This window comes from Apteryx mantelli, chromosome 7 (genome assembly GCF_036417845.1).
Source record: "Apteryx mantelli isolate bAptMan1 chromosome 7, bAptMan1.hap1, whole genome shotgun sequence".
In the NCBI taxonomy this organism is placed as follows: domain Eukaryota; kingdom Metazoa; phylum Chordata; class Aves; order Apterygiformes; family Apterygidae; genus Apteryx; species Apteryx mantelli.
In genome coordinates, this window is record NC_089984.1 from 16,534,559 (window position 1) to 16,548,101 (window position 13,543).

At 42.0% G+C, this 13,543-nt stretch overlaps 2 protein-coding genes across 4 annotated transcripts in view; one reads left to right on the forward strand and one right to left on the reverse strand.

The window, feature by feature from the left end:
* Positions 1 to 5,414, reverse strand: part of ANXA11 (annexin A11) — a 72,521-nt gene extending 67,107 nt beyond the window's left edge. For both annotated transcript variants that reach the window (XM_067299858.1, XM_067299857.1), the window contains exon 1: positions 5,130 to 5,414. The gene's annotated coding sequence lies outside the window, so the exon portion shown is untranslated. The remainder of the gene's footprint in view (positions 1 to 5,129) is intronic.
* Positions 4,418 to 13,543, forward strand: part of ZCCHC24 (zinc finger CCHC-type containing 24) — a 133,569-nt gene continuing 124,443 nt past the window's right edge. For both annotated transcript variants that reach the window (XM_067299861.1, XM_013960242.2), the window contains exon 1: positions 4,418 to 4,917. In XM_067299861.1, coding sequence (XP_067155962.1) covers positions 4,678 to 4,917 — 240 coding nt within the window. In that variant the 5' untranslated portion in view covers positions 4,418 to 4,677. The remainder of the gene's footprint in view (positions 4,918 to 13,543) is intronic.

Sequence of the window (13,543 nt, forward strand, 5' to 3'; positions counted from 1 at the left end):
AGCATGTGAGACTAAACTAGGGAGTTTTCCTTTACACTTGGTCCCTTTAGTAAATCTCTCTCTGTGACAAATTAGCAATCCACCTAACTCCTCTTCTCAAAGGAGAAAAGAGAGTTCTGTGGCAGCTGACCTTCATTCCTCAATCTATTCACCCATTTCTAGAACTTTTCATGTCAAAGGTATAGGAGGAAGAGTAGTTATAAGTCATTTCTGCTTAGAAGAAGAAAACAGGAATTTTGACTCTTGTACTTGAACACTAGGTTGCAAATGAGCCCTTAGATACCTGCAAAAATACACAATGTGATATACATACATGTGTGTGTTTCCTAGCCTCACTTCCACAAACTTTGGTTTATGTTGTGTTTCATTTATGCCAGTAGAGCTGTTGTATCTACACAGTAAGTCTATAACTATAATGTCCAGAACTCAGAAATGCTACATATAGATGTAGTTTTACAATTTACAGCTCTCATGGAAATGCCTTCTCATAATTTGAATAGTGTTTACATGCCATTTCCATAGCATAGCTAAATTATTTCATAATAAGATAAGAACCTCTGCTGCAGTATATGAAAACCACTTGCTTGGAATATTCTGGCTGCATTGCAGCAGAACGGCCCACTACATTATGTTTATCCAGACTACCTAAACCTGAGAATCCAGCAGTGGGTTCAAGTTACTTGGTTTCTCTAGTCTCTTTGGTAGTTTTGTGTATTCCTGCTATCTCATTTTGGAACTCCATCTAATGTAGAGGTAGACCAAGAAGACAGCAATTCAGACCAAGAACTCTTTGAAAGTATGAGAATCCTGACAACATAATATTTTCTATTACAGCACATTCATTTTTAAAGTATGGAGTACCAAAAAAAATCAAACATGGAGGACAGTGCAGTTCAAAGGTTGACACCATCTAAAGGTCTGAACACTGAAAGCAAGAACATGACTACATTAGATTATCAAAAGGACAAGTCCTGGCAGGAACTGAAAATGATGCTATATTGTTCCTCGCTCTTGCAAAAATTCCCTGGGAAGAGAGCAGCCACAAGAGGTCCCGCTCACTAAAGTGACAGGCTGTGTGAGCAGTTGGAAAGTCATTTTGAATAAATCAGATGGTTACCTGCTATTTAGGGAATAGGACTGAAATGAAGACCTTCAGTCCTATCTCTGTTTTTGCCATTGACTTGTTTCAAAACTTCTATTTTTCAAGTCATTTAAGCCATTCAGATAATTTAAAATTTCATGTTACAATTGCAGTTGTTTTTTGACTTCATTGTCCCTACTCATGAGTAAGACCAGGAAGATAAATAATTAACTGTTTCAGCACTGTAGGGCTGATGAATAATCCATATAGCTGATGTTGCTTTTACTCCACCCAGACATCGTCAATAGGAACTGTGCACATACACTGAAGACATTATGTTAGACTGTCTCATTGGATGGCTTTGTCTCAAAGATTTCAGAGGACAACAGACTCAACTGACCTGATAACTTTTTTCTCTACTACAATTTATCTGCTAAACTGACCATTTGAAGCAATCACCTCCTCACTAATCTATGACTTCTAGAGGAGAAGAAAAAGGGGCCATATGATGAAAAAAATCCCTATCTTGAACATAATCGGACAGATGAAAACATGCCAGCAGCATTTTGCTAAGCTAAGAGCAGTATTAAAGTCAGAAAGAGAGGAAAACTGCCTTGAAACTATTTTCCAGAAGAAAATGCAGCAAAAGACCAGGATGACAATAGGATCTCCAAAAGAGGGAGTGCTCTTTGGTTAAGTTATTCATACCTGAGGCATATACAGTCTTTCCCTTTCTTGCTATGCTAAGTAAAGAATCTATTCAACTTACTCATTTCTTTCTATGGTTACTAGGGCTACCAGATAGTGGCCAGCATGGCTGCTATCAAGGGGAAATCACAATGGAAGAAACTTCAATGTTCGAATCCATCTGGTGGAATGAATGGGATCCCTAATACCTCAGAGGGTTGGTGCACCTCTCACTATAGCTGCTGTAATAAATATTCTCCAATTTTCCCTTCCCTTGAGCCATTGCAATCTGTACAGTGTTGTGGAACTAAAGCAATCAAACCTACCAACCAACTAGCACCAGAGCAATATTCAGTTTGGAAAAAAAGTATCAAAACATACCAAAACCACTTCTTCTGAAACACTGTATCACTTCAGTCACTCTATACTTGACATATATTACTGCAAAAGCCATATTATCTTATCTGCATGTTCAGAACTCCCATTCACTTCACAGTATCTTTCCAAGCAGAATGAACAGTAGAGCTGTTAATAAACAAAAACCTGACCTTTTTCAAAAATTATCAAGTAAAAGAGGGAAGTGATAAAAATGGCAATTGTCTTTAAGGAAGGAATTAGCATGTCCACAAAAACAGAGTCCACAACAACAAAACAAGCAGTTTCAGCTTAGCTCCTCCTCCTGGACTTTCTACCATATCCTGACCTTACCATCACCATCTGCCAGAAAGACAAGCTCCTGAGATGCGGTCTGTATTTTTTGATCTTTTCCATTTACTGCCAGACTCCAGAAAAATCCTCATCCATAATGTACTAAGAAGTCACTATGCCTAGTTCCCATTTTTGTCTGTTTAATACCTCATATAACTGTATCAGTTTGGGGTGCAATTTGATTTATTTTTTCTGTTAGCATGATCTGTGCTGAGAACAGCTACAGCAGCACTGTCCACTGGTGTAGTTTGTTCCTTCTCATGTTGATATGCATATATTTAGCTGTGCTCAAAGTGCTTTTAAACCAAGAGAGCTTATAAATGAGCAAAATGCATTCACACTGCAAGGATTTTTCTCATTTTAAAGATATTAGCACTATTACAGGAGTTCAATTTGCTCTCAGTTGTTCCAAACTCTTCCTTGCTCTAAAGTTCTGGAAGTTGACAGTCTTCATTTTCACTTGAATTCTTGTAAGCAGATTACTACTACTGCAGTCAACTACCTTCTCTCTAAAGTGAAATGAATCTTTTGTGTTTGAAGCTGACAACATAATAGTGTTTTCTACTGTGCATACACCGACCTGCATTTTCTATTGCTTGTAATGGTGCCTTTTCAGAACAGTGATTTTTCTTCAGTCTTAGCAGTGTATGTATGGCTCATAATGGTAAACCTAGATACCAACTTTGATGTTTCAAAGGTCAGATGTTTTTTAGTTTTCTATGTAAGGAAGGCATTTTTTAAAAGATCTTACTGGAAAGACATATGAATTTTTAGCCTCCTGTAACTCACAAAACAGCAACTGAAGTTTTGCTCAGGTTTTTAATAGTTACCTCCTATGAGTTCCTTTGGCTTTAAAAAGAAAACTCCTAGTTTCATTGTTATAGTGTTTGTACCAAATGGCTACCCTACCACAGTCTTAGCACAGGGAAGGCAGCAGGGGAGAGTTTATGAACTGTAATTACCAGCTTTCCCACTCAGGCTCTTTCCTAAAAGAAGAATCATTCATCATCCTCTTTTGTGCTACCGACTCCTTAAAAGGCCTACTCGGCTATCACTCCAGTGTATCCCACTGCAGCAAGGCTCCCCAAGAGCCTGAGCCCAGGCTACCTAGATGGATTTCAAAGGGAACATCGCACGGCTTGCCTGCCTTATTTGGGAAACCCGAACTCTGCAAGGCTTGGCACAACCTCTGTAACCAAACAAGCTTTCATAAACCTGGAGCTCTGACAGAGATATAATGAGAAGAGACCTCATATTATGAATTCCTCGTGCTGACAAGTAAAGGGAGGGAGGATGAGACACCAAGTAAAACTTGTACAGTTAAAAACAACCTGAAACAGACTGGCAAGAAGCCCTCGAAAAGGCTTAGCGCGTGTTTTGTATGAAATCTTCTTCAGGAAAAAGGAAAAGGAAGCCCTAGGAGCGAGCAAGCGAGCCAGCCAGCATAAAACACACACACACACGCAGAGTGGCCGGGGGACACCCCCGTCCCCCGCCAGCGGCCCGAGGACAGACTCACACTCACCCCGCCGGCGACAGTGCGCTGTACGCACACAGCCAGTGGCCCGCCCACGCACATACACGAACGCACACGAAGTACACGAACACACACACACACACACGCACACAGAGCCAATGGCCTGTCCGCATCCCCGGGACGGGGCTCGGAGCCGCGGAGGCGCCTCCCCATTGGCTGGAAGGCTCATGCATATTCAAATACAGCCCAGGGGCGCGCGGCGGCCGCCCCGCTGCCCGCCCCTCGGCCCCCACGCGGGCGGGCGGGCGGCCTATGGCGGCGCGGAGCTGCTGCCGGAGAGGCCGCGGGCCCCGCCCCGCCGGTGCCTGCGGGAGTGAGAATAAAGACAGATAGCGGGGCAGGCACCGGCCGGGAGGGGAGGAAAAGCGCAAAAAGTTTCCTGCGAAGTTCGCGGGCGGCGGCGGCAGCGATGCCTGTGCTGCGCGGTGCGCTGGGGCTGGGCGGGCTCCGCTCGCCTTAGGGAGGGGAGGCGAGAGCCGAGTGGGGGCTGCGCGGGCGGCGGGGAGTCCCGAGCCCGGCAGCGAGCCCGTCCTCTCCGCGGCAGGGCCCGGCGGCGAGGAGAAAACACCCCAGGCAGAGACGGAAAAGCGCAGCTGGCCGGAGCGGAGGGAGGGGGAGCAGGCACCGCGGAGACACCCACTGCCGGCAGAGTTTGGGGGGAAAGATGAGCTTGCTGTCAGCCATAGACACCAGCGCTGCTTCTGTCTACCAGCCCGCCCAGCTCCTCAACTGGGTCTATCTGTCGCTGCAAGACACGCACCAGGCCAGCGCCTTCGATGCCTTCCGACCCGAGCCCTCTTCGTCCCAGCACCCCGACCTCAACTACAGCAAGAGCACCCCGGAGCTGGGCTCCTCGCTCAGCTCCAGCTATCTCAACAGCTTCTTCCAGCTCCAGCGGAGCGAGGTGAGTGCGCGGCGCCGCGGCCCCCGCGGGGCGCCCGGCCCGCGGCCCCGCACCGCCGCCCGCTCGCCCCAACCGAGCCCCAACCGCCATGATGCTTTAGGAGCTTCCCCGGGCCCCCCGCAGCTGCGGCGCTCCGCCGAGCACGGGCGGGACGGGGCCCCTCCGCGCCCCGCGGCGCTCTCGCCCTCCCCGCCGGTGCGTGGCGAGCTTACGCTGAGCCGAGAGATTTCCCGTCTGTGGAAAAAGTCCCCGCTGAGCGCAGGGCCCTGCGCCGATCCTGTGCCTCTTCCTCCTCGGAGCCTTCCGCCTCGCGGGGAAACGCGGATCCGCTGCCCCGCGGCCGGGAGCGCGGCCTCCGCGCGGCCGTTAGGGCCGTTGGTGGCGGCAGCGCCGTTCCGTTAGGGGCGCCGCGCGCCGCCGCCAGGGCCGGGGCGAGGCGCCGCCGCGGGACCGGCATTGGCGAAGCCGCCCTCGTCCCCCCTCCTCCTCCTCCTCCTCCTCCTGCGAGCGAGGGGCGCCTCTGTTGACAATCTGGTAAATGGTTTACACTGATTTTACTAGCGCGGCCGTCCCGGGACGCGGGCGGGGGGCGGCAGCGGGACCGTGAGGCGGGAGACCCGGGCAGCGCTACCTTCGTAATAAAAAAAAAAAAAAACAAAGCGAAACAAAACCACCGCAGACAGGCGTGTTAGATGTTAAGCGATATTAAAAAAAAAAAAAAAAAAAAAAAGCTAGATATAAAAGATAATAATAGTAGAAAAGACATTTTAGTATTTTTCAAGCGGAAGGGCTAAAAGGCACTATGCTGCTTAACGAGAAGAGATCAAAGGCTGGCGTTGTTTAAAAAGGAGAGGTAACAGAAGGAACACGACAAAAATATTGACTGAAAATTTTTGCACACGTTTCATAACGCAAGAACGAGACTAAATGAAACCAAAAGGAAGGAAACTCCGAACTATAGAGTATGCAAAGCCAATTCACTGTGGAACTCCCTGTCACAGGAAGTTGTTGAGGTCGAGCACTTCTGCCTTGGGGGGACTCTACGGGCGCAGAAATCCTGCGGGGCGGCACACCTCTCGCTTCCCACTCCGGCCGCTCAGGAAAAGATCCCACAACATCATTTCTCCCTACTGTGGAGCTCTAGCTTCTTGTCCTATGCATTTGATGGGGGCTACGTTTGGAGAGGGGCTACCGGGTTAGATGCACTATGCATCTGACCTGCGGTGGCAGTTCCCGCAGAATGACATTTCAGATTCCTCCCAGTGCCATTTAACTTGAAACATGCGTTTTAAAGGTATTCACAGTCAAAATACATATTTTTCTTCTATCAGCAATGCTACAGAATTGTTAATTAAAAACAAATTGGTTTACCTAACATTTATGGTACTAGAACTGTTAATAATGAAGAGCCACCAGTTTTAAATATATATGCATTCTTTTTTCTTGATAGGAAATTTTCTTTCATAAGACTTTTGCAAAACAAGTTTAGTCTCAGAACATCCACTGTTTTTGAAAGTGTATAATTCAAAATCCATTCAGTCTGATCTACCCAGCCTTATCAAACATAACAAGCACATAGATTTTGCTAAAAGGCCAACAGGCAGTGAAATTCAAACCTCCAGCTACCTACCTGTTGATTCCAAATTGTGATTTTGCCACTCTGGACTTGGCTTGTAAGCTTTGTGGTTTCCAGATAGCCATAAGAATCCAGGATTTTGGCCTACATGGACTCTTTCCAGATTGAGACTAGATTGCTCTGTTCAGGTCTGAGTTTGGTAAAGTTGGAATACATTCCACTCAGCGTGGGTCCTTTTTCTTCTTGGGAGAAAAGAAAAAACAAGTAAATAGAGGATGTATCCAGGAGGCCTTTGACATAGTCTCTGAGAAACAATTTTTTTTCCCCTTAAAGTTTCTTTTGAGTTCACTTGCTGCTTCTACAATACCACTTGCAAGCAGGGGCTAATCTTTTGTCACACACTCTCTCCCTTTCCACTTGGCTCACATTTCTTTCTAATTTTTCCTTGTGCTCCCAAACTATTTTCTCCTTCTTTCTTCTGGAAAATTATTTCCCTTGGTATGCTAGGCCTTCACCAGACTGCTGCTTTAACTAAATATTCAACCTCTGAGTCGTCAGCCCATTCTCAGCCACCCCGCTCAAGGTGCTTGTTTCTGATGGGATCAGTTACCTTAGCTGCATTTCTGTGTAGATTCCTATCATCTTATGAGGTATATGGGTGCAACTTTATACTGCTCTTACTAACTTTGTTACAATTTCCTGAAGGATATTTGTCACAACAAACAGGAATGCCAGTGCTATAGAAAGTCCAAAGCATTCACTGTTCAAGAGGAACTAGAGAGTCATTTGATTCTGTACAGATATTTTAATATTTCTTAAAGATCAAGCTTGTTAGCAATTTGTTCAAGTTCATTTTCCAGTCTGTGACAACAGTAGCAGTGAGTATGTGGCCGGTCAGAGGCACCTTTCTACATTTCCAAACTTTCTATGTATTACATATTAACTAAGAGTTTGCACTTATGAAGGGTAATCTGAAAAGAAGAAAGGGGGCTCTGCCATCTCATATGACGTGAGAATGCATTTGCCCCACTGATTATACTCTGAGGAAAGTAGGGAGCCATTTAGTTCCCCTGGCTTACTCTGCCTGCCCAAACAGAAAATTTCATTCAAGGGTTTAGAAGGTGTTAGAGATACTGCTGCTCAGAAAAAGTTCTGTCAATATATTAGATGCTCTGTTCTTTCCAGAAACTAGGAACTAGACTGCTTTTTGGCAGGAGTCACCCAAGAGAGTTTCCTGCAATGTCATGCTCTTAATTCTTGAAATTCTAACATCTGTTTATTTGCAGATGCCATGCAGTATACACTAAATATTTGGACTGTGCAAAATAATTTTGGGGAGCAATAGTGCTGCATGCTGCTTTTGCATCCAGTGGGTTTGTGCTATCTTTGGAACACACATAGCTTTCCACAGTTAAACTGTTGACTGTTTTCTACACAGTGCTTGCTTTGGTTGGCATTTTTTCCTCCCAGTTTTGTCCTGGGTTGGCTTAGCTTAGAGCTGAGCTGTGACAATGATTGACACATAGCTGTACACAATATTTGGAAAGTGACCTAATGAGAGGCCAAAATAGCAACAGATTGAGAAATGATAGGATCATAGGGTGTAAAATAATCATGCATCCTGAATGTTGCTTTGCAATTGAAAATTTCTGGAGGAGATTGCTTGGAACAGGAGACAGCACTTGTGAAAAGTTGCTATTATTCAGGGTTTGCTAGTCTGCATGGTAGTGCCTGTGTATGTGACTTGCATGCTGACCAAAGGAACTGGGCAGAAAAAAAATACCAGCACCCACAAATAGTCTTGCACTTAACCAAGATTTTTGTCCTCCAGACTTTTTCCACTACAATGGACGCCTTCTAAATAAACATGATGAACACAGCTGTTTGGTGCATAAAAGCCCATTGTACCAGGAAAAAAAAAAAAGCAATCATAAAGGTTTAAAGAGTACAGCAACAATGAATGTTTTGTTCCATATGCAAGACCCATTTTGCAGAATGGACCTGTTTTAAATAAAACTTTACTGCTGCATTTATTATCCTAGATATGAAACGAAAGCATGTTAGAACATTAAGATGCATTAAATTGGCTATTGAACTGAACTCCACCCTCATTATAACACCATCCTTCAGAGCCAAGTATTTGAGGTTTTGTTGTGGGGCTGGTTACATGGGATTTAATGTATTTGAGACACAGCCAGGTAACTGTGGGCTTTGTGTCATTGAGTAGTATAATTGAGAAACCTAGAATAAACCTAGAATAGCATAGTAGATTCATACAGTATTTTTCTATACTCATAATAGGCTTCCTACCAGAACAATGCTGACTTTGGTCAAGAAGAGACAGCCACCAATAAATAGAAATTACCATATAATATGTATCAAAATTGTTGCTTTGAATGTAGAGTCCTAATGCCCACACAGGGCAATATTTACAAATGAGAAGGAGCCCGTGCTTAATGAATTCTTTGCCAGTGTGCAATAGTCTGCATGTCATTCCGAGAGGGGAATTCCTTCCAGAAATCTCTACAGTAGCCACTTTCTGGATCTAAAACAGGTCTTATTTGAGCACAGATAACTACATGTGCTACTGATTAGAAAATAACAACCATTTTTGAAGATTATCTACTGTATTTGACTCAGGGACTTCTAGATCCATTCCATATAGGCAAGTGAGGAACTAACTGGGAAAGTGAGAACATGAGCTAGTTGAGTTTGCCACAGAAAGGCGCAAATTCAGAGAGGAAAATTTGGGGAGTTAAAAGATTTAAAGAGTATACTGTCACAAATAATGCTCAAACTCTAGTGGAGCAAAAGCACATCTCCTGCACTGGGGTCACTACTGCCTATCAGGCAGCTTCCCAGAGAAGAAGAGTTAGTATGACAGTGACACTCACATATTAACAAATCAAAAAACAAAACAAAACAAAAACTGAATTCTTGCAAGAACAGCAAAAAAGTATGGAGGACTTATACAGAAATAGCACTTATATAGAAAATACATCAAACTTGTTTTCCCTCTGTCCTTCATAGAATTTTAGGAATATACACTAGCTGGATACTTTATGAAGAATAATCTGCTTTTAGCCTAGATTAACTAATTTGGAAGGTGATGGCAAGATAAAAAAAAATTAAATTTCACCATTCTCTTAGTACCTGAAGTATATAGGGTTTGCAATTGGCCCACCAAATTAACTGTTATATCTCTGAGAACAGCCACAAATAAAAGGTTCATAAGAGAGAACAAAACACTCTGTAACAGGCTGCTCATGACCAGTCTGGTTCTAGGGCAAATACAACAGAGATGAGCATTAGCAGAAATTGCCGTATGCTCTAAAATATTTCTGATTCCCCTCATTTTCTGGTCTATATTCATTATTAGTTATTCTAACACAGAACATGCTTGTGATCCACACAGTGTTTAATATGCTAAGTGCTTTAGTAAGGACTTCTTTCTTCTCCATTGCAGACAAAACAATCACAGTTATTATCTCCTCCTATTTAAGAGTAGTTATTGACAGCCAGATTAGTGCAGCATACAGGTTGCCTCTAGTACATGAAGACATGTTAAAATAATTTAAAAAATATTTTAGTTTCTATAGTTACTTATTCTTCAAAAAAATGCAAGATTAGCCTTTAGCGCAGCCATACTGTGGCTAGGACTATGAAGCATCAGATATGCTTCACAGGGTTGCTCCTGCAATAAGATTCACTTACTGGACAAAAGCAACAGCAAGGTAGTCTGGCTCCTGGCTTCACTTGTCATTCACTGCTCTTTTCCAAAGAGTCTTTGGATCTTAATTAAGAACATATAAGCATTTGTCAAGGTGAAACAATTAGCTCATATATATAAATGGGGAAGTTAAAGTTATTAGAACACTTAAAAGGACAAGTTTGCAAACAGGATCTAGCAACTTATTTGGACCTTCTCTTTCATCATTCAGGCTTTCTAAAAAATTTAGGGTAGTGTGCAAGTAATTTTGGTAAACATATTATGCTAGGAATTTCACATATATAGAAAGAAGAACATAGTCTGTATGTTGTGAAATAATTAAGCATTTCATCAAGACAACTAGCTATAAATTACTCTTTTAATACATCCTTTAATAATAGCAATTATTTGATTAATTTCCTCCTCATCATTTTTCTCATTGTTCATAGAAGTACTAACATTTTAGAGCCCTGACCCTACTACAATTTTATTGGAAAGGCAGTAGTTCAACAGTTTGTTTGAGAAACTTCTGTACTCTGGACTCATTTAAGAACAAGTTTGGATGATCGGACTTGTTCATTACACGTATTTTGTGGCTGTTTAAAGTGACAGTAAACACATTTCAAATTGCTTTTCAAGGAGTTAAATATCAGTTCAGGTATATTCTCCCTTCTGCCTCCTCCCCAGGTGTGAATGTTTTCCTGGGGTTCTACAAATAATATTTAAAAGAAAGAAGAACAACATATGCTTCCTCCTTTTTTCTTGTCACAGGAATGTGGAAACTGACTACCCAGGTGAAAGAAAGAAACTAGCACAATGCTGCTAAACACATAAAGCAATCAAGCCAAAAAAGTAATTTTGTTTTTTTAATCATTGTCAGTTCTAAGAAACCTACCTGCTACTACTAACAGTAATAGCTGTAGGTAAAAAAAGATTCAAGAGAGAAGCATGTTTAATGTTGAGAGGTTCCCTGTAAGTCTTCGCTGTTAGTATGCCTAGAAAAGCTGACTCTAGCCTTCAAAACTTGATCCTATCTGCACTAACCACAATGTACTTTGGTACTCGCATTATTTGTATACATTTCTTGTGGTAGACCTCATAAGGGATTCCAACAGACTGAATCTGTTAATCTGGAGACAATGTACTTTTGGGGGTCTTAGGAGTACCAACGCAACTGTTCTCCTACCTAGCAAGCTCTAGAGCCATTTTGAAGATAGTACCTCAGCATGGGAAGTATGGCTTCCACAGCCTAGTCAGTATTCTGGACTCAGAAGGTCCCAGATCCTATTACAGTTGTTTGAGCTAACAACTATTCTATTTTCCAATTCCATGTGCTTTAAGATGCAAAATTTAGATGAATATTAATAGGGGTTTTAAGTCTAGAACCGTTCTTTTTTAGCCCTATTCTTATTTCTGCAGCTGTGTCCTCCTGTTTTGCTGCTTCTGTCTCTGGAAAAACACCCTCTTTTGCTGGAAAAAGAAAAGCATCCATGAAAGTGCCATATGAACTGGAGACTGAGAATAAGATCTACATTTTATCTAAGAACTGGGAAACTCAAGTGATCAAACAACAAGTTGCACTACTCCGTTTGTATTCCCAAAGCACTGCTTTAGAGTTTTTTTTACTCTCCAGGATTAAAACCTTTTAAAAAGTGCACTGTACCACATACAGTAGATATCCTCATTCCTCACACTGAGGCTGGATTAACTAAGAGGAATTCGATCACAGAAGACAATATGCGAGAGCCAAGTTTTGGTTCTCCTACTCAAGGAAATACTCTAACTAAAAACAATTGAATTGCTTTTATTCAGGATTACTTACCTGAGTAAGAACAGCAGAAATCTCCCAAAGCTAAACTCTTACTGATGATGTATTGAAATTTCTCCAATTGCCAGGGCCTTTCTTCTGTTACTTCCTTCCCCTCCCCACACCTGAAACAAATACTGCTGCAGATCTGTAGCACACCTGCTTTATGTCTAACTTCAACTAGTTCAAACATTATTTACAGTTGGGCTTTTACAGCATAACACCAAAAGAATTTTCCACATAGTCTTCCATAGCCACTTAGAATCACATCAAAGGCTCAACCATGTTTGAAAAAGTTGGGAGAAAGCTAAAATATTGTTAAACCTATTTCAGGTTTTCTGGAAGAAAGAAATGGGCCTACTGCTTTACCACTGGTGTCTTTTTAATGGTTAAAAAAGGCTAGCAATAGAAAATAGGCCAGTTATATCTTATTGGACCTAATTGGTCCAAAATTACTGCCAACTCCTACAAATCACTTGAGATCTTGTATTTATGCAAACTCCTAATTGAGAAGAGCACTGGCATTCACTTTCTTTCTCACAAATACACCAGAGTTTTGAAAAGCTTGCCAGGCAATACTTAGAAAATTGTAATCAGAGGCAAAACCATGTTGAACTCTTACTACAATTCTATTTTATACATACAGTTTTCAGTTATGGTTATCTTATACACTTACAGTGTCTTCCATTCCAAGACACCCAAACAAAGGAATGATGTAACCATGTGTTGGGCAATGGTTTTTCATCCCCTCCTCCTTTGCTCTGTAGACACAGACTCAGTTGTTCAGAGCAGAGAAGGAACGTCCTTCTCCAATGAACTGCACAAACCATCAGACAGGCAAGTCTGACTTCAGTCAAGATATTCATTCATGGAATATATGAAATGAATAGGTGTATTAAACTATGGTCTTATCCAAAAGCCAAGAAAACTTCTCCCACATTTTTTTTTTTTAATTTGATTTGGGTTATTTTGGGAGTTGTATGGGCTAGATATCAGACTTTTAGCAATGGTCCTGTTCCTTACGTAACAGAAGTTTAAAAGAAAAGATCTCACCATTGACAGTCACTAGATGAGAAATAATACAAAGAAAAGTTTTCTAGTTTGGAGTTTAAGTGGGCAATAAAATGTGTCTGACACCTGATTTAAGTGATATTTAGATCTAAGACCAGAGGATATTTTCATGCTACTTTAAGAAGCATAAAAAACAACTGTGAAGCACAGTTGCAAAAAGATCCAGGTACAGATATTACAAAGCCAGTAATACAATGCTAATAAGATGTATTTGCTTAGAAGCAAATGCAAATATGTTCTGTTATCAAAATTAAATTTATACATTTAGACATTGCCTAAAAAGCGTTACTAGATATTACCTTAAAGCTTCTGAATAGTTTTGTGAAATGTAACAGTTAATATTTGTACCTCTCCTCAGTTTCCTCTTCCTAGGAAAATTGCCAGCAACCTGATGCCCATTTTGCCCCTCTCTGGAATCACCCTTTTAGAAAGCCACAATGAAATGATTAAATTAAATGGAAAG